Source organism: Elephas maximus, chromosome 4 (assembly GCF_024166365.1).
Source record: "Elephas maximus indicus isolate mEleMax1 chromosome 4, mEleMax1 primary haplotype, whole genome shotgun sequence".
NCBI lineage: Eukaryota > Metazoa > Chordata > Mammalia > Proboscidea > Elephantidae > Elephas > Elephas maximus.
Window position 1 is genome coordinate 185,743,694 of NC_064822.1, and position 27,672 is coordinate 185,771,365.

The following is a 27,672-nucleotide window of genomic DNA, read 5'->3' on the forward strand; positions in this document are numbered from 1 at the left end:
ATTGGTTGCCAACCCCATGACATGTCAAGACTTTCCCCTTTTCGACCTTGGGTTCCCTGTTACCAGCTTTCCTGTCCCTTCCTACCTTCTCATCCTTGTCCCTGGGCTGGTGTGCCCATTTAGTCTCATTTTGTTTTATGGGCCTAATCTTTGGTTGAGGGGTGAACCTCAGCAGTGAATTCAGTACTTGAGCTAAATGGGTGTCAGGGGGCCATATTCTCGGGATTTCTCCAGTTTCTGTCAAACCAGTAGGTCATCTTTTTTTGTGAGTTAGAATTTTTTCCTATATTTTCCTCCAGCTCTGTTTGGGACCCTGTATTGTGATCCCTATCAGAGCAGTTGGTGGTGGTAGCCGGGCCCCATCTAGTTGTGCCAGACTCAGTCTGGTGGAGGCTGTGGTAGTCTTGTTTATTCTTAAGCTAGTATATTGAAAAAACGTAGTACCTCAATTAGCAGGTCTCCGCAGAGTGCTGGTAATGCGGCCTGGATTCAACGGGAGCCACTTCCCACCTGGTTACTTAGTCTCTGCACCTGTTTCCTCATCCATAAAGTGAGACCAATACCACATCTCAGGTCTGTTGTGTGAGTGAAAGTACCAAGCACAGGCCGGGCTTGTGCAAGATACTCCCTCATGGTTGGCCTACTGAATCTGCAGACACCTGCAGGCAAGCTGGCCCGACTGGTAGTACTGGAGGGCATCGGAGGCGCCATCCACACTGACCAACACCCACTTCTCCCCATCACCAACACTTGTTAGTCAACAACTAAGCAAGACTTGTTCAATGAGGTCATTGTAGTAAGGTGGGGACTGGTCCTTGGGGTGATAGACCCAGCCTATAGCCAAGTTGAAGCTAGAAGTAAACATTTATTGGTAAGGTCAGACACCCCGTTGAAGACCAAGATTCCCTGGAGAAAGATCTCACAAGTTGGGAGCCGGATGACCAGGCTTTGGGTCTTACTTGACTATCTCTTGGAAGGTGATCTTGGGCAAGTGGTATTCTCTCTGGGCCCTTTCTCTGTCTTTATAAACAGTGAAAGTCATATATTCTTCCTTACTATGTCACTTCTTATCCACAAGGCTTCCAACCAAACAAAGGAGACACATCCAGACACAGAAAAGTTAAGTTCAGAGGGAGACAGATGAGGAAGGAGCTGAGGGTTGCTTCATGGTGAACACGTCCCCAGCCCTTCAAAGCAGGACACACACGCAGCAGGCAGAAATGAGTTTATTGCATTAGAAAAAACACCAAAGAAAACCAGCAAACACCTCCATACTAGATACAATTATTAGTTGGACTTCAAGGGCATAAAGGAGTTTCAAAGGTACAAGCTTAACTTCTGGAGGGGGGACAGTCTCATCCCTCCTCCTTCCCTGTGCCATTAAACCCACGGAGCTCTGTGGAGGTGGTTCCGTTGTGCGACGCAGTCACACGTAAGACTCATTTCCCACTCTGCTTCCCTGCACACGCCCGCGTGGAGTTGGCTGATCACAAAGAGCATGCTCCTGAGGCTCAGGGGTAGACAGAAACATGAGGATGGGGTCCTGGCCTGGGCCTGAGCTTCCAAAGCCAGTGACGGGGGAGGGGGCTGGCGTGGGGAAAGCCTGCCTTCCTGCAGAGCTCTGGGAAGACTGCTGACTGCCCCCCACATCTCCCCTACAAACCCTCGGCCACAGGCATTGGCATAACTGGCTGCTGGGCACCAAGGGGGCTGTTCACTGAAGCAAGTGGTTCAAAATCTCTCAGGGGAGCCACTTAGGGAAACTTCTCAGGATAGCCCTGGGTCTGGAGGTGACTGCTGGGAGAAGTAAAACCTGGTAAGCCTGGACATAGGTGGGTGGGGGTGGGAAGAAAAGGAGCTTGTGATGCCTGGTGCCCTCCAGACAGAGAGAGAGGGCTGGGCAAGGCAAGCTGGAGCAACTGACAGGACAGAAACCCAGGTGGGAAGCCGAGCAATGGCCTAGGCCCACTTGTTACTCTCCCCGGGAGATATCCAGCCTCTGAAACCCACCCTCCTTGGGCCCAATTCTGCCAGCAAGTCAACACTGAGCAACAGCCCTGCTAGTTTCTGCTTTAATGTATCATTAAACCATGCACGCTGGCAAACTAGTGGGTCTTGAGAAGAATTAAACTGCTCACTGGTTTGGCCTCCAACCTTAATGTCTCAAAGTGTCACCTGACACCACAGCTGGACATGCCCCTGTCCAGGTCACAGGTCAACACTGAGGCAGAAAAACATCTTTCCTCTAGCTGAGACCCTGATGGCATCAACTACATGGTGGAGAGCAGAGATGGGAGAGGGTGGGGCCAGAGAGGAGCAGCAGTTTTGGGGAGAGGAAAGGCACCTGCTGCAGGCCAGACCCCCAGGAGGGGGCAACATCATACACAAAGTCTGAGATGTGGTGCAGAACTGTGATAGGAAGGGCATGAGCCAAGGATGCCAGAGCTGAGACTTGGGCACTTGGAAGCTCAGAGTTCCTTCTCTATGCTCACTTCCCCAAAAATGAATGTCGGGGAGGCTCACGTGAAGGAAGGGAATCCAAAAGCCTCCAGATCAGAGCCCTCCAGACTGCTCCCTGCTATATAAGCTCCTAGCAGGAGGTCATTAGGAAGGGGCCCACTCATGCCCCCACCAGGCCTCCTTAACGAATCACAACAGAAATAATGTATGTCTTAACCACACATTTAGGATCAGGTCAAAGTCCCTACCAGAAATAACTCTGGACTTTCTTGCCATCTTGATTATTACTAGTCTTCCTACATCAGGCATACCTCCTACATCTGCTCTGAACCGAGGGAGACCGGTTCCCAGCCTAATACTGCATACTGGTTTGAGCGGGGTGGTTACAGTGACTACAAATAACCTCTATTATGATTTGCAGACAAAGGCCTGGGTCTCCTGCCCTCAGTCCAGACCGTCATTCACTCTGTCTGATAGGTCAGCTAAGTGGAGGAAACCCGTCCCGTCATTGTAGGTAGCAAGGCAGGTTTTCTAAAAACAACGTCGTCGGAGGATTGGCAATCGGTCTGGGTGGGAGGAGGAATGAATGGCTTTATCCTGTTTTCTCTGGCCTGACACTTGCTGTCACACTCCCTCATTCCTGAAGCTTCTGGCTGCCCCAGCCCTGTGCCCTTGCTTGGTCTCCCAAGAGTGGGGAGGGGAGGTGAGAGAGGTGGCTATGGAGTTCACTTAGATTGGGTCAGTCATCCTGAAAATGGTCCCATGTGCACCAAAACCTTTGGTTCATTTATCACCCATGGCTTCAGGGCCATGGGTGTTGTCAAACTCACCTGGGTCCCATGGGGGATGGCAACTTGGGTGGAGTGTGGGCGTTTTCTGGAAAGAGGTTCTAGGATGGGGCTCCCTAAACTGTCTCTTGCTTTCTGCTTAAGCAAACCCCCTCCCTTTCTCCATGTGGAGGACGCTTAAGAAACAGCGTCAAAAGTGAACTCACAGACAAAACAGCCTTAATAAATTAGTATAATACCATTAGAAGGGATGGCATTTTGTTCTGTTTCTTAGCAGCATTGCCCTACACGAGGCCTGACGATCTCCTTCCCTGGGAAATTTAAAAAGCCGTCCCCTGGTTATTAGCTCTGATGTAAAATTATAAAATAGAAATCTGGTAGGGTTTGTTTTGTTTAAAAAGGAAAAGCCCCGGCGAGGCAGGGCGGTCCCATGCAGTCCTGTTAGCTCTGGCCGTTGGGTCTGCCGATGGCGTTCCCTCCGGGAGGCTGGATCTGGATGGAGTCCAGGAGGGGCCGCAGTGCCTGTCCAAAGGGTCTGCAGAGGAGACAGAGGAGGGAGCTGGGGTGGGCTCTCAGATGCAGACGGTGGCAGCTCAGCCCCAGAGGTCGAGTCGGGGGTGGGGGGGCGGGTGCTGGCAGTATGGGCACTGGCACACAGAGAAGAAGGCACCATCACTTCATTTACTTTTCTCGCCTGCCTCATACATCAGCTTTCTTAGAGGACAGCTCTGAAACAGCCTGTTTTGCTCTTTCCCCCTTGGAGTCCCTTCCTCGGTGGGTGCTACTGTCTCACAGCCTTCACCTCTAGCTCCTCCTCAGCCTGTGGCTGAACAGGCTGGCTATAGACAGGGAGCCAGAGCTTTCGGTGCTTTCCGTACTTGTACCTCTCATTTTTTTGGCATGAGAAAATAAAAATAAAGTTTGATCGATGCAGAAGAAAAAGGATATGAAAAAGAACAGAAAATCAGGAGTGAGGCTGGCATCCAATTGGATGCTTTCAGGAACTGAGGCCTTTCAGGGAGTACAGGGGATCTTCAGGAAAAACCATAAATGCCAGGTTGCCAGAAGATGTTAATGCCACTTTCTGAAGGGCCCCTGCTTTGCTTTCATAGGTGCTTAACTAAAAACACACTGCAGAAACTGGAGTTTGCTGGCTTCCCAAGATTCCTGCGGCCTTAAATCAGGTGACCCACACCTCAGTCACTGGCTGCCTTTTTCTTCAGCGGATACTGCTAGTTTTAAAAAGCATCCCCAAGTTCAGAGGGAATGAAGTACTCCAAAGCATAAAGAGATGAAACAAAGAACTATCAACCCTTACTCAGACAAACCCAGAACTCCACCCATCAAGTAATACCCACAAGAACATTCCAGCTACTTGAGTTTGCTCAGGGCCGGGTAAGCTAGATCCTTCAGGAAGGCTGTGGGCTTTAGTACACCCACCAAGGGCTGGGAAGGCAGGGCGGGGCTTGGGAGACTGGGGCTCCTCACCAGCCTGAGACCACACAGCCTTGTTTCCCCACCCTGCTGAGCCTGCCAAACATGCTGGGATCCCTGTTGGACAGGGCCCTAGTCAGAAGAAACCAAGTCAGGGTCAGCAGATGGATGTGGTCCTGGAGTGGGGTTAGGCTGCCTGAATGCAACAAATGGCAGACGGAGGGAGGAGGGGATGGCTCCAAGTGTGTGTGTGTCCTTTCAGGGAACACTGCCGGGAGCAAGGCCCACAAGGCCCTCCAAGGCTTGGACCACATCACGGCAGGGGGGGCTACAGAATGTTCTTGAAGAAAACATCACTGAGGGCTGACTGCGTGCTCCTTCAAGGAGCTCGTGGTGCCGTGGAGAAGACTAACAAACAACCCGTGACAAAACCAGCCCCTGCTCAGTCTCTGACCTACTCTTAGCTCGTCTATCTAAAACTGGGCACTTCCAGGAAGTGCCATGCTCACGCACAGTGGGAAAGACAGATATCAGAACCCTGTACAAGATTAGAGCTGGTGTCAGGTGGGTTTCTAAATTCTGCAGTTATACTTTGGCCGGGTAGACCTGGTCCAGCTCCAGCAAGGGTGAAGGTAATACAGGAAAGCACTGGTGAGTGGAGAGAGTGGTGCCCTTGTGTGTTAACAACTGTCCCCCTGACAGGTTCTACCTGGCTTGGGTGGCTTCTGCTGAGATTAGGGGAGGGCAGATATGGGCCAGAGGAGGGGCAGTGATTGTTAGTGGGCATCTTAGAGTTTGGGCAAGCCAGGGACAGAGACAGAGGCCACACTTACGTGGAAAGAACTTCAGAGGGAAGGTCAGTGATGTAAGAAGGGATCTTCCGCCCGGTCAGGAACTGGGCCACTTCGTTGCTGAAGGTGTTACAGTTGTGTTCAAAGAGGTTGTAGGCCTCACCTCTGCACATTGTGAGAAAGGTTTGGAGAACAGATATAAACAAGCAAGCAAACATCTACATGGAGTAAGTCAAACCTGGTAATGGAATGGTTAGCACAGCTGCATTTGAGAATTGCGATTTCCCTTCTTTCTTATACTCCAAAAGGACTGTTAGGTTTGAGATGTCAGAGAAATACAGCCAATCTGGCCCTTTACAAATAGATTTTTAAGGGATGTATGAAATGAAAATGAGTGGCTCTTATACAGTTTCAGGAGAATCTTTATAATCACGAAAGCAGAGCTCTGGGGTTAGAGCATAACTCCTTGGAGTCAACTAAAGGTTCTTTAAGAGAAACCAAAAAACCAAACCAAACTCACTGCCATCGAGTTGATTTCAACTCATAGTGACCCTTTAGGACAGAGTAGTACTGCCCCATAGAGTTTCCAAGGAGCGCCTGCTGGATTCAAAATGCCGCCCTTTTGGTTAGCAGCCAAGCTCTTAACCATTATGCCACCAGGGTTTGTATTTCACCCGGCCCCGTCTACAAACCCTGCTTTTGATTTTCCTGATGAAGCACTTGGCCAATACAGGTTGAGAACAGCATTGCTGGAACAACAGTGGCCAGTTTTAGTCAGAAGGAACAAACAGCCCCTCCTCGGACGGACGGGGTTGGAATATCTGCTCAGAGCGACTCTGGGCTCTTTTCGTGGCATGAGAGCTGCCTTCTCTTCATATCCATTCAGCAGATGCCGGGCCAGGCCTTGTGCTGAGTGCTCCCGGAAATATGACATGGTGGCCACCCGCTGGGGGTCACTTATCTAATGGGGAAGACAGACACAACTGACCACCACCCCTGGCTCCACTCACCGGAACAGAGACTCCCCCAGGGAAGACAGGTACTCCAGAAAGATTTCTTCTGTGACTTCTGTGCTCCCCACATCAACCACAGAGTCTGGGGGCCCAAGCAATGTCCCTCCCTAAAAGAGCCAACCCAAAGGAAGTCATTAAGTCACTATTTCCATCGAATTTTTAAATGTGCCTTTTCGCGGAATGCCACAAACGCGCTGTGTTCCATCTTCATTGTTAACTTTGAGTATCCTGGGCAGATGAAGTGTATTATTTCCTGTTTGTATCGAGGCTACAATGGCTTAGGGCATTCTGGTGACTTTCTATTGCCATGTGCCATGTGCCCCGTGCTGGCAGCATGGCTAAGAAGTCAGAGCTTCTTGTTTCTGGCAGAGCCCAGGGAAGCTGAGTCTCTTGAAGGACTGATCCCTTACACTGTCCAAACATTCCCTTGATAAAAAGAAGCCCAGAATCTGGTCTCCTTTTGTCCCCAACATGCCTGGTCATGAGGGCAGAACAGGACAACAAGAAATAGCTTACACTCAATAGGCCATCTCTCCATCCAGCCAATTTCTCTTTGTCACACACTTGATATCCCTTATGACAATGGGAAAATGTGAAGGACTGAGAGAAATCTGGCAGGCTGGCAAATATTTCTATAATTCAGTTCTCTTTTGATTTGTGAGGCTAATCCAATGGTGGTAATGGGGTTCCCAAGCAAGGGAGTTAATGGCCCCTAATTTTTTTTTTAAAGGAAAACAGAAACCTTTAGCCATAGGGTTAACAGACAGCCACCACTGGGGAAACCAGCCAATGGGGAACCAACAGGATCACTGGAAAGGGGTTGAGGAATAAAGAACGTTCCCGAACAGAGCCCCTGGAAAGATCATTAATCACACTTAAATGGTTATTGCCCACCTATAATATGCTTGACTAAGGACACCACTGTGAACAGGATCGGTACTTATCATAGTCAGAGAATAATTATCTCAAGAGTTGGAAGAGATTAAGAGGTCACTATTTGACCCCATTATTCACTCATATATCAAATATATTAAGAACTTACTATGTGGCAGGCCCTATGCTAGGAACTGGGGGTATGATGTGGACTAAACAGATGAGATTTTTGCCCTCATGGAGCTTACAGTTTAGTGGGGAAGGCAGATAAAAAAAAAAAAATCCCATAAACCAATGTACAATTATAAGTTGCAGTAAGGGTCTTGCTAAAAGCAGAGAATGCCATGAGTATATGTGATAGAGGACCTAGCCAGTCTGAGGGGTCAGTGACACTGAGTTCAAACCTGAAGGGTGAGGAGACATTAACCAGGTGGAGGAGAAGTGAAGTATGCTGATGTCCGATACAGGTTTAAATGTCCAAGGTGTGTGTGAAGAATGAGAAGAGGCTGGAGGTGGGGGAGGCCACAACCCAACAAGAGGCCAGAGAGGGAGACAGAGACTAGATCAGGTAAGGTCTTAAAGGCTATGCTGAACTTTCTGGGTTTTATTCCAAAAGCAATGGGAATAAGCGGAGGAGTGCCATGACCAGATTTTCCTTTGAAAAGGTCACCTGGCCTCCCGAGCGGAGAGGACTGACTGCTGAGGAAGAGGGGCTGCAAGGAGACCCGGAGGTTAGTTCAGTGGCCCAGGCAAGTCGTGAGGGCGGCCTGGATTAAGGTCAAAGCTCTGGTGAAGTGGGAACAGATGGACAGACAGATGGATTTAAGATTCGTTTACAAGGTAGAGCCGACTGGGCTTGAAGAAGTGTTTGCTTTCGGATGACTTCCCATCTGTGAGCATCAAACGGACGGTTGCTGGGTCTTTGCTCGCGCACTTTGTGTGACAGCCCTTGGATAGCTCTGACAATTTTTTCGGAAAAGGGCATGGGTTTTAGAGAAACCTAAGTTCTTGTACTGGTGCCACTTACTGGCTGTATAATTTGGGGCAACCCATTTTACCTCTCAGAGCCTGCATCATGCAGCTTAACGCTGGCTGAGTTCATACTATGAGCTGGTCGCTGCGCTGGTGATGAGGATATAAGACACTGCCCAGCCCGCGAGGAGCTTACAGAGTGGCCTGCTGTGGCAGAAACAGTCCATTTCACTCAGATGTGCTCAGTATGAGGCAGAGGGCCCCACAGGTGTGTGGGGGCAGAGAACAATTGGCTGGGGGCCTGCGGAAGGTTTCTTTGAGCTGAGCCTTAAGAACGTTATGAGGAACTATGCTACAGGGCTCCAAACGCAGGGCTAGGAGCCAGAAGCGAGACAGTGAAGCAGAGTTCCTGGTCTACGGGAACCCCCCAGGAACCTGAGACTGCTGCTCAGAGTATGGGGGAGGGCACTCACCGGGGGACAGCTGGAGATACCGCCACTGCCGAAGAAGAATTCATCCTTGTGTACAACTATGGAGGTATGCCTGCCACACAGAGAAGGGACAGAATGAGCCATAAAACTTACAACTGGTCAGGAAAAAAGCAAATACCACGCTGTACCTAGAATAATTCTGCCCAAGGATATGACTGTAGTAAACACCCTTATACAGCACAGCAAACAAAGGCACGAGTAAGATACATACCACAGATCAGAGTTTTTCAACCTCGGCACTACTGACTTTTTGGGCTGGAAAATTCTGTTGTGGGGGGCTATCCTGTGCATTCTAGAATGTTCAACAGCATGCCTGGCCTCTACTCACTAGATGCCAGTAGCACCTGCCCCTCCAGTTGTGACATCCAAAAATGTCTCCACATGTTGTCAAGTGTCTCCTGGGGGTGCGGGGGGCAGAATTGCCCCTGATTGAGAACCCCTGGTGTAGACTGTAAGCAGGGGTGGGTCCCTGGATATTTACCCTGATATGGACACATTAGTGACTGAAACAAAGCTCTGCAGACCAAGATGTGTTTCTAGGCTTCTAAAGCTGATGTGAGCAGTTAACCTGGGCCATGCTGTGGAACAGACCAGATGATGTTAGGTGTGGATCTATTTCAAGTTAAAGTGCTCATATTACTTCTTTGGTCCAGTCAACCAAAGCAGAGGGTCATTCTGGTCAACCCAAATGTCAGCAGGCTCTAGGAATCCAGATGGAATACCTGCTGACTTAGGGTTTCTTAATAAATGGGACTGAGAGCTCAGTCACCACGTTGGAGTCTCACAGGAGAGGGTCTAGTACTGACAGACAAAGAAGGAGCTGGTATTAAGACAGAAATGTGGGGCCCTCAAGACTTCTGTGCTTAGAAAGCTTGGCCAGGGGTGGACAGGGCAGGGTTTCTCGACATTGGCACCTACTGACATTTTGGGCTATATAGTTCTTTGTTGCAGGGGACTGTCCTGGGCATTGTGGGATGTTAAGCAACACCTTGGTCTCTACCCACCCAACAAAAATGTCTCTAGACACTGCCAAATTTCCCCTGGGGGGCAAATTGGCCCCTGGAGCAGAACTATCGCTTTAGGGCTTGACGATTTAAGATGTGGAGAGCAAGATGTCAAGTTGAAAGTCAGACTAGAACAAGAAATGCATGGGGTGCTGCTTTGCTCACAAACCAGTCAACTTAAGGAGTCCACCCAACTTACCAGATGCCTTCCAGCTGTTTCCCTGTGGAGAAAAGAAGAGATTTAGCCATTTTGGGCTGGACTAACTGGCCTCCCAGCCTGATTAAATTCAGAATACCACTCAAATCCAGAGTAACCCATTATAAACCTCTTGGAGGGTTTTCTAGGAATACAACTCTCTTCCAGTAAGCAAATACCACGTTGCACTGAGAATAACGTGCCCAAGGATATGAGTGTGGTGAAGAGCCTTATAAAACTCATCGAACAAAGGCATGAGTGAGATACACACCACAGATCAGAGCCCTTAGGTAGTGATACAGGATGTTGTGCTAAGTGAGTTGAAAAGTGATCAGTGTCCTTTATCAGAACCCAGGGTAAACACACTGGTATAGATGTACCCCAACTTTGTGCCTGCTCTTCTTTTTCTTTTGGGGTTGATTCAACTTTACCATTTTCATTTCTCTAGGTCTCATCTATAGTAAAACTATAGTAAAACCAAAAAACCAAAACCAAACACATTCCCGTCGAGTTGATTGTGACTCATAGCGACCTTATAGGACAGAGTAGAACTACCCGATAGAGTTTCCAAGGAGCCCCTGGTGGATTTGAACTGCCGACCTTTTGGTTAGCAGTCATAGTACTTAACCACTACGCCACCAGGGTTTCCATAGTAAAACAATAGTATAGAAAAGCTATACCCATTTTTTTCATTGAGCATATGTGAGGTGAAATCGTTCAGAGAATGACAAAGCAAAACTCTGAAAATGCCGTCCACTTGAATAGTTAGTGCACATTTATTCTGTACCTACTAAGTGCCAGAAACTCTGCTAGGTGAGGAAACGCTCAAAGGCAAATGGAAAGAGACCCAAATAGATAATTAACTAAAACACAATGTTGATAAGCTCTATAATAGTAGTCAAAATAACATCAGGTACTGTACACGATAAAGAGCTGCCTTCCCGAATGGCAGTTCAGCCAGTGGAGGAGTAGGGGTGCGGCGGACGTTTCTGGCAGAGGGCGTAGTAGGTGCAGGTGTATGGGCTGAGGAAGACTGAGCTCCTGAGGGTAGATCAGATGATGCAGTGACTGTGGGAAGAGGAAAACTGGCTGGCAGGCTATCGAGAAGCAGTTTGGACTGGGACTGAAAGCTGTCCTATACTGGGACACTGCCGGGGAGTGGGGCCGGGGAACCGAAGGTTGTTAGACAGTAGAGGGTCTCTATCAGGTCCGTATTTTGAGAAGATAACAATTAGTCCCAGTACAGAAGATGAATCAGAGGGAAGAGAGTTGAGAGAGTAGACTAGAGGGAGAAGGCCATCTCAATGGTCCATGGGAAATATTAAATGACAGTACTAGGGATGAAGGAGTCTTGGTGGCACAGTGGTTAAGCACTTGACTGCTAACCAAAAGGTAGGCAGTTAAAACCCACCAACTGCTCTGCAGGAGAAAGTTGTTGCAGTCTGCTTCTGTAAAGATTATACCCTTGGAAACCCTATGAGCCAGTTTTACTCTGTCCTGTAGGGTCGCTGAGTTGGAACTGACTCCAGGGCAATGGGTTTAGTTTCTGTGTTTTACGCCTAGGGATGAACAGAAGGGCAGTGAACGATGTGAGAACATCAGACATCACCTATTTACCTTTGGTTTTATAATTCCACATGGATTGTTTGCTGACTGGCCACTGTTGCTCTCTGTGTTTTGCCCTGTGACTTTCTAAAGGGTGGAACTAAGCACTGCGTGGAAGGAAGCTTGTGCTTCTCCCTTGCATGTGAGGTCCGTTATTTCCTTTCCCAGGTAAATTACGAAAGGTCAAATAAATACCTTGCCCCTTTAAGAAGGCTTTTTTAATTGATAACATCAGCCTCATTTTCTTCTTTAGCAAAGACAAAATAAACCATGGCTCCTCTATGGTACTCAAACTGATGGCTCAAACCAAAAAACCAAACCAGTTGTTACTGTGTCAATTCTGACTCACTGCAACCCCATAGAGTACAACTGCGCTCCATAAGATTTTCAAGACTGTGACCTTTTAAAGCAGACGGCCAGGACTTTCTTCCAAGGTGCCTCTGGGTGAGTTTGAACCATAAACCTTTTGGTTAGTAGTCAAGCGCTTAGCTGTTTGCACCACCTAGGACTCCTATATTGATAGCTCAGCATGGTGTTATTAGAGGTGGCTTTTCCACTTGCCAGAAACTCTGGTGGCGTAGTGATTAAGTGCTACTGCTGCTAACCAAATGGTTGGCAGTTCGAATCCACCAGGCACTCCTTGGAAACTCTATGGGGGCAGTTCTACTCCGTCCTATAGGGTCGCTATGAGAGTCGAAATCGACTCAACAGCACTGGGTTTTTTTGGTTTCCACTTGCTATGGTAGATCTTGGGCCAGTTTACCTAACCTCCTTGAGCTTCGGTTTCTTCAATACAGAGTTGTCGTGAGCAGCAATGATAACGTATATAAAGCATCCCAGTATGACATGCATAAAAGTTGGTAAATAGAAGCTATTTTTTTTTATTATTATTATTAGGTAAAACGGCTAGTTGGGGCAAAGGAGTAAATTCTTCCAAAAGATAAAAAAAATTCTACTTCAGATTTGAGGGAGGTGGGTGTAAGAGTTAAGAACAGATTTCAGCACCCAGCACGTTAATGTGAAACCTGTATCCTTTTTACGTAGAGACCTTTTCTGCCCTTGGTGCTGAACTGAAAAGAGAAGGGAAAATGAAATGAGCAGAGCTCTTCTTTCTCTCCTCCCATTCCGGAGACCAGTCTGCTTTTCCCAGAGGGATCTGCTCTGGCCAACAAGATGAGAGAGAACACGAACAGAGGGATTTGCATCTAGGGTTTCTGGGTAGGCCCGTACAGACCATGGGGTGGGCTCTGTACTTACCCAAACCAAGCTGACATTCCACAGAGGGGGATGGGAACCTGACTGGATGCCAAAGCGGGGTGGTAATCCATTTAGGACCCAAAAAAACCCGTTGCCTTCGAGTCGATTCTGACTCATAGCAACCCTATAGGACAGAGTAGAACTGCCGCATAGGGTTTCCAAGGAGCGCCCCGTGGATTCAAACTGCCGACATTTGGTTAGCAGCCATAGCTCTTCCCTACTATACCACCAGGGTTTCTTTCCCCATTTAGGACATGCACCCCCAAATGCTGGTTTCCACTGGGCTCTAAGGATAAACTGGCTTGGACTCAGCTCTCCCAGCTGACTCTAAGTGACCGTACTAAGTCTCTTCTGTTTACTGTGTGTAAAATGGGGAGACTTAACATTGCATTTAAAAAATTTTTTTTTTTATTACTTTTGTTGTTGAGAAGATACATAACAAAATTTCAAGTTTCTCCATGTACAATTCAGTGACACTGACTGCATCTTTGAGTTGTGCCACCATTCTCCCCCTCCTCTGAGTTGTCACTCCTCCATTAACATAAACTCACTGCCCCAAGCTTCTTTTCTAATCTTTCCAGTTAGTGTTATCAGTTTGATCCCATGTTGCTGTTGCTGTTTTTGTTAGATGCCATCCAGTCGGTTCGACTCTCAGGGACCCTATGCACAACAGAATGAAACGCTGCCCGGTCCTGAGCCATCCTTACAATGGTTGTTATCCTTGAACTCACTGTTGCAGCCACTGTGTCAATACACCTCGACTAGTGTCTTCCTCTTTTCCGCGGACCCTGTACTTTGCCAAGCATGATGTCCTTCTCCAGGGACTGATCCCTCCTGACAACATGTCCAAAGTATGTAAGACACAGTCTCGCCATCCTTGCCTCTAAGGAGCATTCTGGTTGTACTTCTTCTAAGGCAGATTTGTTCATTCTTTTGGCAGTCCATGGTATATTCAATATTCTTCGCCAACACTACAATTCAAAGGTGTCAACTCTTCTTCGGTCTTCCTTATTCTTTGTCCAGCTTTCATATGCATATGATGTGATTGAAAATACCATGGCTTGGGTCAGGCGCACCTTAGTCTTCAAGGTGACATCTTTGCTCTCCAACACTTTAAAGAGGTCCTTTGCAGCAGATTTGCCCAATGCAATGCGTCTTTTGACTTCTTGACTGCTGCTTACCTGGCTGTTAATTGTGGATCCAAGTAAAATAAAATCCTTGACAACTTCAAACTTTTCTCCTTTTATCATGATGTTGTGCATTGGTCCAGTTGTGAGGATTTTTGTTTTCTTTATGTTGAGGTGTAATCCATACTGAAGGCTGTGGTCTTTGATCTTCATTAGTAAGTGCTTCAAGTCCTCTTCACTTTCAGCAAGCAAGGTTGCGTCATCTGTATAACACAGGTTGTTTGATCCCATACAGACAGATAAAAGAGCAATGACCAAATCAGGCATTCTTTACTAGTTAAACTATTATTTAGTTTTAAGAAGGCTTCAGGGATATTTTTGGTTTAAGGTTTAAAGATTATCTCGGGGCGATAGTTTATCGGGGAGGGAGGTCCACCAAACCTCCATAGGTCCAGAAATTTTGGATTCCATGTCGTTGTTGTTGTTAGGTGCTGTCGAGTCAGTTCTGACTCATAACAACCTATGGACAACAGAACGAAACACTGGCCGGTTCTGCGCCATCCTTACAGTTGTTATGCTCGAGCTCACTGTTGCAGCCACTGTGTCAATCGACCTTGTTGAAGGTTTTCCTCTTTTCCGCTGACCCTGTACTTTACCAAGCATGATGTCCGTCTCCAGGGACCGATCCCTCCTGGCAACATGTCCAAAGTATGTAAGAGGCAGTCTTGACATCCTTGCTTCTAAGGAGCGTTCTGGTTGTACTTCTTCTAAGACAGATTTGTTCATTCTTTTGGCAGTCCCTGGTATATTCAATATGTTTCACCCACACCACAATTCAAAGGCATCAATTCTTCTTCCGTCTTCTTATTCACTGTCCAGCTTTCACATGCATACGATGCGATTGAAAATACCATTGCTTGGGTCAGGCGCACCTTAGTCTTCAACGTGGAATCTTTGCTTTTCAAGACTATAAAAAGGTGTTTTGCAGCAGATTTGGCCAATACAGTGTGTCTTTTGATTTCTTGACTGCTGCTTCCATGGGTGTTGATTGTGGATCCAAGTAAAATGAAATCCTTGACAACTTCAATCTTTTCTCTGTTTATCATGATGTGGCTTATTGGTCTAGTTGTGAGGATTTTTGTTTTGCTTTTTTTTTTTTAGTTGAGGTCTAATCCATACTGAAGGCTGTGACCTCTGATCTTCATCAGCAAGTGCTTCAAGTCCTCTTCACTTTCAGTAAGCAAGGTTGTGTCAACTGCATAATGCAGGTTGTTAATGAGTCTTCCTCCAATCCTGATGCCCCGTTCTTCACACAGTCTAGTTTTTCGGTTTATTTGTTCAGCATACAGATTGAATAGGTATGGTGAAAGGATACAACCCTGACACACACCTTTCCTGACTTTAAACCACTCAGTATCCCCTTGTTCTGTCTGAACAACTGCCTCTTGGTCTATGTACAGGCTCCTCATGAGCACAATTAAGTGTTCGGGAATTCCCATTCTTTGCAATGTTACCCATAATTTGTTAGGATCCACACCGTTGAATGCCTCTGTATAGTCAATAAAACACAGGTAAACATCCTTCTGATATTCTCTGGTTTCAGTCAGGATCCATCTGACATCAGCAATCATATCCCTGGTTCCACATCCTCTTCTGAATCCAGCCTGAATTTATGGCAGTACCCTGTCGATATACTGCTGCAGCCGTTTTTGAATGATCTTCAACAAAATTTTGCTTGTGTGTGATATTAATGATATTGTTCTACAATTTCTGCGTTTGGTTGGATCACCTTTCTTGGGAATAGGAATAAACATGGATCTCTTCCAGTCAGTTGGTCAGGAAGGTGTCTTCCATATTTCTTGGCATAGATGAGTGAGCACTTCCAGTGCTGCATCCATTTATTGAAACAACTCAATTGATATTCTGCCAATTCCTGGAGGCTTGTTTTTTACCAATGCCTTCAGAGCAGCTTGGCCTTCTTCCTTCAGTACCATCGGTTCAGGATCATATGCTACCTCTTGAAATGGTTGAACGTCGACTAACTCTTTTTGGTACAATAACTCTGTGTATTCCTTCCAACTTCTTTTGATGCTTCCTGTGTCGTTTAGTATTTTCCCCATAGAAACCTTCACTACTGCAATTCCAGGCTTGAATTCTTTCTTCAGTTCTTTCAGTTTGAGAAATGCCGAGTGTATTCTTCCCTTTTGGTTTTCTATAGCCAGCTCTTTGCAAATGACATTATAATACTTCAGTTTGTCTTCTCAAGCCGCCCTTTGAAATCTTCTGTTCAATTCTTTTACTTTATCATTTCTTCCTTTTGCTTTAGCTGCTCAACGTTCGAGAGCAAGTTTCAGAGTCTCTTCTGACATCCACCTTGGTCTTTTCTTTCCTGTCTTTTCAATGACCTATTGCTTTCTTCACGTATTGTTTCTTTGATGTCATTTCACAACTCGTCTTGTCTTTGGTCATTAGTGTTCAATGCATGAAATCTGTTCTTGAGATGATCTCTAAATTCAGGTGGGATATACTCAAGGTTGTACTTTGGCTCTCGTGAACTTGCTGATTTTCTTCAGCTTCGGTTTGAACTTGCATATGAGCAATTGATGGTCTGTTCCACAGTTGGCCCTTGGCCTTGTTCTGACTGATGATATTGATCTTTTCCATTGCCTCTTTCCACAGATGTAGTCGATTTGATTCCTTTGCATTCCATCTGGTGAGGTTCATGTATATAGAGCTGTTTATGTTGGTGAAAAAAGGTATTTGCAATGAAGAAGTCGTTGGTCTTGCAAAATTCTAATTATTTGATCTCCAGCATTGTTTCTATCATGAAGGCCATATTTTCCAACTATCCATGTGTCTGTCAGTTTGTCGTACTGTGGGGGTTTGCATATTGCTGTGATGCTGGAAGCTAGGCCACAGGTAATCAGATACCAGCAGGGTCACCCATGGCGGACAGGTTTAAGCTGAGCTTCCAGACTAAGACAGACTAGGAAGAAGGACCCGGCAGTCTACTTCTGAAAAGAATCCGCCAGTGAAAACCTTATGAATGGCAGCGGAACACTGTCTGATATAGTGCCAGAAGATGAGCCTCCCAGGTTGGAAGGCACTCAAAAGATGACTGGGGAAGAGCTGCCTCCTCAAAGTAGAGTTGACCTTAATGGCATGGATGGAGTAAAGCTTTCGGGGCCTTCATTTGCTGATGTGGCACGACTCAAAATGAGAAGAAACAGCTGCAAGTATCCATTAATAATGAGAACCTGGAATGCACGATGTATGAATCTAGGAAAATTGGAAATCATCAAAAATGAAATGGAATGCATAAACATCGATATCCTAGGCATGAGTGAATGGAAATGGGCTGGTATTGGCCATTTTGAATCAGACAATCATATAGTCTACTATGCCGAGAATGACAACATGAACAGGAATGGTGTTGCATTCATTGTCAAAAAGAACATTTCAAGGTCTGTCCTGAAGTATAACGCTGTCAGTGACAGGATAATATCTATACACCAACAAGGAAGACCAGTTGATAAGACTATTATTCAAATTTAGGCGCCAACCACTGAGGCTGAAGATGAAGAAACTGAAGATTTTTATCAGCTGCTGCGGTCTGAAATTGATCAAACATGCGACCTGGATGCGTTGATAGTTACTGGCGATTGGATTCTATAAGAATTTGAAATTCTGTTTGGCATTTCTCTGCTTTGATCAGGATTTTTGTATAGAATCTTTGATCAAAATGTTCAGTAACTAACATTGCATTTTAAATAGAGCCGATGTGCTCTTCTGGACTGTCATTTAGAAAACGGCTGGCTGTCTAAATGGCAGCACTCTACTTCCTTGAAATCCTGTAATGATGCAGTGAAACGGGACAGATTAGGGATAATACTGGCTTTCTCTGATGTATTCCTTTCAAATGAAGTCTCTCTCATTCACTTCGGGAGTAGCATCATACTCATAAGAGAGGAAGTGTGGTGTAATGAATAACAACAGAGGTGCTGGCGTAGATAGGCCGGGTCTGAATCCAATTAATTCAATTCGCGAACTAATGTTTATTGAGTGACTATTATATTCTAGGAACTATTCTAGACCCTAGGTTAAGCACTTGGCTGCTAACCTGAAGGTTGACAGTTCGAACCCACCAGCTGCCCATGGGAGAAAAAACTTGACGGTCTGCTTCTGTAAAGATCACAGCCTAGGAAACCCTACGGGGCAGTTCTACTCTGTCATATAGGGTAGCTGTGAGTCGGAAGCAACTCAATGGCACACAACAACATCAAAATTCTAGGCACTAGAGATACGTCGGTAAGCAAAAGAGACAAAAGAATCTCCTTTGTGGCACTTATAGGGTAGGGGAAGGAGATGGTTAATAAATATACATAACAAAGCAGTGAATTAATACAGTACAGTATGAGGGATATAGAAAGAATAAGAGCAGAATAAGGGTATTGGGAGTTTGAGTGATCAGTGTGGGCATCTCTGCGAAGGTGACATTTGAGCAGAGACTTGGAAAAGGCAAGGGAGAGAGCCATGCTGAGGCGGCACACACCAGGTGTATCTATAGGACTATAAGGAGGCTACTGTCGGTGAGTGAGGGGTGAGAAGTAGGAGATGAGCTAAGGTAATGGGAGGACAGAACATACAGGAACTCGCAGAGGCTGAGAACTTGTCTAAGCCAGAGCTGTCCAATATAGTAACCACTGACCACATGTGGCTATTTAAATTAAAATTAAAAAAAAAAAAATTCAGTTCCTCAGTTGTAGTAGCCACATTTCAAGTGCTCAATAGCCACATGTGGCAAGCGGTTACGTATTGACAGTGCCCATCTAGAACACTTCTATTATCAAAGAAAGGTTTACTGGACAATACTGCTTAACCTTAGTTCCCGATTCTGTATATTAATCGTGTCTACCTCATAACATAAACAGGAATGAGAGAGGCAACACGTAAAATGTGTCTACGTAGTACCTGGCACATAATACATACCCAATAAAGGTTATCTTTTTTTTTTAGGCTTTATAATTTGAAAGTTTGATGGCTGCCCTTATGTTGTTGTTAGCTGCTATTGAGTAGATTTCAACTCATGGTGACCTTGTGTGTGCAGAGTAGAACTGCTCCATAGAGTTTTCAAGGCTGTGACTTTTCAGAAGCAGATTGCCAGGCCTGTCTTCCAAGGTGCCTCTGGATGGGTTCAAATCATCAACCTTTCTTGGCTTGTAATTGAGTACTTAATCATTTGTGCCATCCAGGGAACCTTGTTATTGACCAAAAATCCACTTCCATCGAGTCGATTCCAACTCGTAGTGACCCTTAGAGTAGAACTGTCCCTTAGGGTTTCAAGGCTGTAAATCTTTGTGGAAGCAGACTGTCACATCTTTCTCTTGCAGAATGGCTGGTGGGTCCAAACCACCGACCTTTCAGCTAGCACTGCTTAAGCACTGCGCCATGAGGGCTCCTATCTATTTCTGTATCTATCTCCCTCATTAGACTACCACTGCCTCAAAGGCAAGGACAGTTTCTCATACATCTCTGTAACTCCAGCACCTGGTGCACTATTCTGTTTAGCTGGCTGACACATAGTGCTATTGAGGCCAAAGTTCCTAACCCCAATCTTGGCTGCTTGGCTTGTTATTCAAATAACTTTGCAACCCTGGCATACTGTATGCCTGGTCTACTACTGTCCTCTCAGATGCCCACACTCAGTGACCCAAGAGGACAGCTGGCAGGTACAGGTATATCAGCTCAAACCCTGCCCTACTAAAATAATGCATTTTTTTTGGAAAGGGGCCTCAAGAGATCATCTTGCCAGCTATTTGACACCTAAAAAACTCAAAAGTTGCAGGACATAAACCCTATTTTAGCCTTTTTATATTGTCTGTATCAATCACTAAGTTTTCCTATAAGCCGGACACTTCCACCCTATTCTGTTCCATCAAGGCACATGTAGGATCTCATTCATCCCTACAGCGGTGACAGGGACAACAGAAAAAAAAAGTTCTCTCATTTATTCATTCTTTCATTTACTCATCCATTTATCAAACATTTAGTGCCAACAACATTTAACATGGATTGAGTGGATTTACATCCTTTCTTAAAGTGCTCATACCAAAAACCAAACCAAACCCACTGCCGACGAGTCGATTCCGACTCATAGCGACCCTATAAGACAGAGCAGAACTGCCCCATACAGTTTCCAAGAAGCGCCTGGCGGATTTGAACTGACGACCTCTTGGTTAGCAGCCGTAGCACTTATAATCACTACACCCCCAGGGTTTAAGCGCTCATAGTTATCCTTATTCTCACGATGTCTGTGAGTGGTAGGACAGGGCAAGTATTTATTAATGTCATTTTACAAGTGGGGAAATGAGGATGCATGGTTTATTCAGCATAAAAACAAGACAAAGCAAGACAGGAAGATGAACGTGTTGGAGAAGTTTGGGTAGACATGTCAGGGCAGCTGCTCTGTGACCTACTCTGGAAGGCACAGGGTGAGGGCCATGGCCCCCTTGACAGGGTGACAGGCAGTAGAAAGAGGGGACTGAGTTGGTTTAAATTTTTTTTTGGCTAGACTGGGGTGGGAGTCGGTGAGTTGGGGGCAGTGGTCTAAGATTGAATTAGGGCACAAGGCCATTTCGGGACGTGAATTAGGCTCAATGTGACATAAGCACACTACAGAAGATTATTTTCCCACTAGGATTTATTCAGCAAGCTGGAGAGCAGATGGGTCAGATGGCAGCACGTCTCCAAGCTTGTCGACAAAGCCAGTGCGTTCATTTTGAAGCCTGTGAATTATGTGTACGGAAAACAAATGGAAGACATGGACGTCGGTTCTGCTTCTCATCATGGATAACAAAGAATGTGGAGGGTGGTCTGCACGAGGCAGCCTCCCTCTGACTGTAAGAGTAAAGCGATGATATAAAGCCAGGGAGAGAACATTCTATTCCCCTCCTCGCTAATTACGACGGATGGAGTTTGTACATATAGACATACATGCTGGTCACGGTACATGCTTAAGAGCAACACCTGGTACACCGTTGGTGCTAAATAAACATCTATTAGTAAGCACAAAGTGGATGATGGTGAGGGGGCTCCAGGGGTAGGAGCCCCTGTGCAGGCAGTACTTTGGCCCAGATGGCAGGGAAATACATTAACTCATCGGTGTAAATAGAACGTAGACCCAGCTCGCCTCACAGATTCCTGCCCTCTGCGAGAGAAGGTGCTTTTAACTGGAGACTGCTGGTTGACTCTGTCATTTGCCAAATTTTCAGTAATGTGAGAGGAATTCAGGGCTAACTTTAACCAGCTGCTTCTTCCCTGGGCCCACTGGATAAACATTCAATCTAGATGGGAAAAGGTAAAAGGAAACATTTGTATAACCTAAGTGGGCCTCTGTAGTCGATATTGTAAAATATGTCTATTGGTGAAGGGCTTGGCCCTCTCCTTGGGCAGAGAAAGGTTGTCATGAAATCAAGATGTGAAACTGCTGCTCACAACAGACGGTATCTTTAATCTTCAAACAGAGGTGGGCCTAAAGCTACACACCTAACACTCAGCGCTGGGATTCCTTAGAGCCTGTGCAGGATTCCTTCCCAGCACAAAAATCATCGACTTGTGAGTTCGTCCTTTTCCTCAGTGTGGAGAGGGGTCCATATTAACCGCGGCTCGTTTTATCAGTCAGGCCTTGTAGCAATGCTTTCAGGTAGGTGGGCAACGCCTAACCTTCACCCAGCTAGCGTTTACGGAATGCCAAGCATGGTGCCAGACCCCGGGGATACAATTCAGCATTCTTACCTCCACGGGACTTCCAGTTTAGCTGGGGGGAGGGATGGGGACAAGGATGAGAGGACTAACAATTATAAAATAATTGCACATAACAGGGAGCATAAACGGAATTTGTGGTGGGAGGGTAGGGGCCAGGGAAAGTTGCCTGGAGGAAGTGACATTTTAGTTGAGACCTCAAGGATGAGTACAAGTTAGCCAGGCCAAGAGATGGGAGAGAAAGTATTCCTGGGGGAGGGGCACAGCCTGCAAAAAGCCTGGAGGGAAAAATAATCCCGGGGGGTTGTTCAGTCCCCTGAGGGTGTAGAGCAGGGATTCTGCAAGATTAAGCCCTAAAGTCCTAAGGTATCCATTGCATATATGAATTCACTTCTCTCCTACACTCTAGGATGGTACTAGGAGATACCACCATTGGGAGAAGTGAGAAAATAAGTCACTTGAAACATCGTCCACAGAGCATAATTGTCCTGTGGAACCTGCTGAGAAAGGCTGGCGTCTAGTGTGTCAAGCAGGAGGTGGAGGCAGGAGAGGTCGGAGAGGTAAGAAGGACCAGAATCATGAATGGCTTTGTAAGCCACATTAGTTTTCATTTTGCTATAAAGAAATTGCTTGATGGATATAAAATGTTCACACAATGAACAATACAAATTTCAAACAAAAGCGCAACAGATGGCGCAAAAACAATGAAGAAAAACCCTCAGATTCAAATAAAGTCTTAATCTTCAAGGCTTGATCATTCCTATAAACCAAAAAACTAAGCCCGACGCCATCAAGTTGATTCTGACTCATAGTGACTCTATAAAACAGAGTAGAACCGGCCCATAGGGTTTCCAAGGCTGTAATCTTTAGGGAAACAGACTGCCACATCTTTCTCCCGTGGAGCGGCCGGTGGGTTCAAACCACTGACCTTTGGGTTACCAGCTGAGCACTTAAGCACTCAATGTTTATTGAATGAGTGTTCTGTACTGCCACTGGAGACACAGTGAGGAATGAAACAGTCTCTGCCTGCAGGAATTCGTGGTTCTTGCTGCAGCCTTTTCTGACCCGTCCAGCCCCCTTGGCCTCTCCTGTCTTTCTAGGCCTCAAACAGTCACTGCCCACTCCCTCAGTTTGGCATCTAATCATAATCTCTTCTATACTGTTACCTAATGCTACCTGTGCATATACATTATTTTTAGATAAATGAACCCCTGGAGGACAGAGTCCATGTATTTTATTGCTTTACTATTTGTACTACAGGATGAAGGAGCCCTGGTGGTGCAACGGTTAAGCACTCAGCTGCTAACCAAAAGGTTGGCAGTTCGAACCCACCCAACGATCTGTTACCATAAAGATTAGATCCTAGAAAACACCGTGAGGCAGTTCTACTCTGTCACACAGGGTCGCTATGAATCAAAATCAACTTGATGGCACCTAGCAACAACAATTACGAAATGAAGCAAAGAACTGATCATAGAGTAAAATCTCAAATACTCATGAGCTTGCATTCTGCCAAGAAATATATACTCTATTTTTCCCAAGTCAGTCTTTACACCTTGGAACAATTCTGAGATAGGCTTGTAAAAAAAAAAAGTAAGCTTGGGATACATGTGTGCATACAATACTTCAAACCAGAAAATAGTCAACAAATACGAAGTACCTCTTACCACAATTTTTAGAAACAGAAAACTGTATTTATCTGTAGGTACTTTAGCACAGAAAGAGGTCAAGAAATTTAAAGAGCAGCCAAAATTATTAAAAGGAGGAACTGGAGGACAATTATAATAGCTAATTATGTTAGCAAATGGTGACTATGGAAAAAAAAAAAAAGGTGTAATCAGGCTGTCTGCTCAATTAGAACACCACGGATAATTCTGGGACTAATTTCATGGCAAGTGAAGGACTGTGGAAAAGGAATGCCTTCACGGGAGGCAATCCTGAGAGACTGAAACCTGGCCAGGGTAAAACTGTGGCATCTACGTGGTTTCGGGGGGCAGGGGAATTACACTGGGTGTTATGTAGTCCAACTGTGAACTGTAACAGAGCAAGAGGAGGTCTTATAACAGGGAACTGACACACTGGGGAATGAGAGTCACACTAAATGCTAATGAGTGTGGCCCAGCTAATGAGGTCACATAAAAAGACAAGATTTCTTTAGTTTGGAAAAACGAAGGCTAAGAGGGATGATCATAAATCTGTAAGATTAGGAACGGCACATACACATTGAATCCAGATTTTTCTTCTCATCCAAACTTGAAGCACTTGGCTCAGGATGCCTTTATAAACTTGAATAAGGTACCTATATTACATCAATTAAAAGAGAATACAGTACACAAGAGAGATGGTGTAGCAAAATGACGGAGAACATGAGCTCTGAAAGCCAGACTGCTGGTATTCATAGCCTGGCCCTGCCACTTCCCAGCTCCGTGATCTGGGGCAAATTCTTAACTCCCAGGTCTCAAGTTCCTCAACTGAAAAATGGAGGTGATAATAGGACTTATCTCACAGAGTTGTGGTGAGAATTATAACCCATGTAAAACACTAAAAAAAAAAAGGGAGGGGGCATGGCACATGGTAAGCTAGCTAGCTAAAAAAAAAAAAAAAAATTTTTTTTTATAGCTATTAATATACTTGTAGAATTCATTGCAAACATCAAGAAAGAAATTGATTTTTTAAAGATTCAAATACATTTAGGAATGAGAGATCAATATACAGCTACTCACAGAACTGGGACACGCCCAACTTTAAGGTTAGCGGTGTCTGTGCGGGGTGTAGAAAGGGAATGCTCCGTTTTCCGTAAGTTGAGGACTTACGACTATTAGAAAGTATGACTGTTAGCTTTGCTAACCCTTTCTTCACATCTTCAAGACATTACTTTTGTGAAATGCATAAAGCAATATGGGATAAAAGCGATAGAGAAAATCAGATTTACAGGCAAGGTGATGTCCTCAGAAATACCATTGTGATCAGGTGTGCCAAATTGGTGAAGTTCCTATTTTTGGCTGAGGCTTTCTAGGATTTCACAATTAAAAAAGAAAAAAAAGGGAGGCGGGGGTGGTGCAGGGCTATCACTCCACTTCCAGTTATGGCCCCTTTCCCTTCACCCACTAGACTCCATAAGGGACTTCTTTCTGTTCCAGGACAGGGTCAGGCTCTTTCCTGCCTCAGGGACTTTGCGGGTTAATCCCTCTGTTTTTCCCATTCCCCTTGTTGCTACTTCCTCATCCTTAAACTCCCAGCTGAAGTCACTATTCATACTACCTTATTTAAAGTAGGTCTCTCCTTAAAGTAGGTCTCACTCCTACCTCAGTGCCTGGTGTGCTTCCTGCACAGTCCGGCACTTTGCACAGTTTGTAATTATTTTATTTACTTCTTTGTTTTTTTCTAATGTCTCCTTTACTAGATAGCTCCATGATGGCAAAGAACATGTCTCTGCTCTTTATGGCATCCTCAGTTGAACTTAGCACATTGACTAGCACATAGCAGGCAATCAACGAATGTCTGTTGAACAAAGTCATGACCTCTAAGGCCTCCTTCAGCCTACAACAATAACTCTTGCATTATGCCAGAACTGTATTGCTTAATTTCATCACTTCCTCACATTATAGGTGTGAGTTATTTATGTAAGCATTAATACCAGTATAAAGGGGGTGGTTTTTACTTTCTTATGGGTCTAGAAATGCCTCTTCACTGTGACCAAACCATGATCAAACCAAATAGCTCTGTTTCCAGAAGTTTAGTTACAACTCAACTGATGTAATCTATTAATGATTAACACCTTCCTCAAACAGTGACTTTGTAGTTTTTCCTTTCACATCTGCCTTACTCATTTTAGCCACCATCAATCTAGGCCCAAACTTCTGTCGAATAATGGGCTGGTGACATGACAGTTATCTGAGGAGCTTATTAAAAATACAGATTTTTGGATCATACTGTAGGGGACTTTGATTTAGCATTTGTGAAGCGATGCCCTGGAATACATATATTTAAAAAAAAATATTTAAATCCATATACTTTAAAGTTTGCTTATTTTGAATAGGTAATATACACAAGTAGTACACAACTCAAAAGGCGTGAAAAAGTTTACAGCAAATTTCCACTTCCACTGCTGTCCCTGAGGTATCAACTTCCCCTTTTCATAAGTTACCACTGTTAACAATTTTGTGTGTATTCTTCCAGATAACTACTTAAGCAAATGCGTATGTATCTTTTGCTTTAAGCACACACTTGCATAGTTAAAGAACTGTTCTAACCTCGGTTTTTCTCACTTAACCATATACGTTGGAAATGGAGGCACTTGTATTTTTAACAAGCATTTTAGGTAATTCTGATGTGATGCCAAATATAGGAACTATTCACTGGATCAGGGTTAAGAGATTTACGTTCAACTCAAGATGACACATTAGAAACTCAGGACACTGAAAAGATGCCCTCATATTTGACTTGCTTATTTGACCTCTTTGACCCCTTGTCTCACTAAGAAGAACATTTTCCAACGTCTCCTTAGAAACCAGGAAAAACTGGCCATTCAAATGGGTGTTGCCAAAGGTGTTTCATTTTCAACTCTTGGAATCTAGTCCCACCTAACATCATCTGAAATCACACACCTGACAATTCCTATGTTACACAAGACATTTAGGTATTTGGGTTGTAATGGCATTCGATCTACACTGAACTAGAGCTGGTTTTCTCTCTTGGCAGTTAAGCAGTTTAATAGCACAGCCGAAATATTTCCCTTTATTAATCCTCCTGACACAATGGCATCCAACCCTCCCCCTGGAATTGCTTTCTTACTGTCTGGGACAAAGCAATCAGCTTAGAAACTGTTGGGAGAAGGCACCCCGGGAGGCCGAACTTGGTGAACTCTGGAGGTGGGGCTCCTGGCGACCTGACTTTCCCTCTACCTGGGGCGAGGACGGCCGTGCAGCTCCGGCGCTCCCTTCTTGCCCACCCCAGGGACTGCAGAGAGGGAGTTTCCTTTTGGAACAGAGGACAGGCTCTCCAAGGGCCACCGGCGAATCTCCTCCGCACTGTCCCTGTCACCACGAGGGGCACCGCGCGGCCGGCATCCTCCCCCGCCCCACGCGGCGCCACGAAGGAGGGGTACAGAGCGGGAACCCGCCGGGACCGGCGCCGGCTTCCGCCACCCCGACCCCCAGCTACAAGGGCTCCAGAAGTGTGTCTGCCCGAGCCCCGGCTTGGAGAGGGCGTGACTCCTCCATCCCTTCTTCCTGGATTTAAACGTGCAGACTGGGAAGTAGGGCTCAGGGGACCCAAACCCTGGGCCCGTCCCTTTTCCGTTCAGGCTTTTCCTCCATTTTTGGGCGGCGGAGGGTCCTCGGGGCCCGGCGTGCCCCCCCGAGCGGGGGTCGAGGCCTCGCCCCTTGGCCCGGCACCCCCTCGCCCGGCTCCAGCCCTGCTTCCCGCCCGCCCCCAGCCCCCTCACCCAGCATGATGGGGCTGAGCCGCCGGGCCAGGCCCTTAGACAGGTCGTACACGTAGAGCTTCACCGGATAGAGATTCGGCGGCTCCATCGGGACCCGTGGCGGCGGCGGCCACGACGTCCCTTTGGCACCCGGCAGCGGCTCGGACCGACCTTCCCGTACCCGACGGGGTGGGGAGCGGAGGGAGCGGGGGGAGCGGGCCCGGACCGGGCCTGAGGGGCGGGGGAAAGGCGGCCCTGCGCTGGTCGCGCCCCCACACCCGCCACCGGCAACGACAACTGTGAGGTGACAGAGCCGGGACCGGGAGGGTCTGCGCGGAAGAGGGGGAGGGGGCGGGGACGCACTCACGCGCATGTGCACACCGTCCTGCCGGGCAGGGGGCGGGGCTTCGCGGGCGGGGGCGGGGCTTTAGCGCAAGGGGCCGGTGTTAGTTCGGGACGCGTGTCCCAAGCTCTT

The 27,672-nt window shown here is 46.2% G+C and overlaps 1 protein-coding gene across 1 annotated transcript; it reads right to left on the reverse strand.

The window, feature by feature from the left end:
• Positions 1 to 1,165: 1,165 nt before the first annotated feature.
• On the reverse strand, positions 1,166 to 27,569 carry DESI1 (desumoylating isopeptidase 1). Its single transcript, XM_049884502.1, has 6 exons — positions 27,219 to 27,569; positions 10,026 to 10,047; positions 8,805 to 8,874; positions 6,484 to 6,593; positions 5,516 to 5,638; positions 1,166 to 3,783 (listed from the first exon to the last, which is right to left on the reverse strand). The coding sequence occupies exons 1-6, from the start codon at positions 27,304 to 27,306 to the stop codon at positions 3,690 to 3,692; spliced, it is 507 nt and encodes a 168-aa protein (XP_049740459.1). The 5' UTR covers positions 27,307 to 27,569; the 3' UTR covers positions 1,166 to 3,689.
• Between the last annotated feature and the right edge of the window lie 103 nt (positions 27,570 to 27,672).

What these genes read in the sequence shown, in the direction of transcription:
- DESI1 (XM_049884502.1), bottom strand. Translation starts at nt 27,306, where the DNA reads ATGGAGCCGCCGAATCTCTATCCGGTGAAGCTCTACGTGTACGACCTG. An exon ending in GCTCAGCCCCATCATGCTGG is followed by an intron (nt 10,048 to 27,218) that starts GTGAGGGGGCTG and finishes TTTTCTCCACAG; the next exon opens with GGAAACAGCTGGAAGGCATC. An exon ending in CCCTCTGAAGTTCTTTCCAC is followed by an intron (nt 3,784 to 5,515) that starts GTAAGTGTGGCC and finishes TCTCCTCTGCAG; the next exon opens with ACCCTTTGGACAGGCACTGC.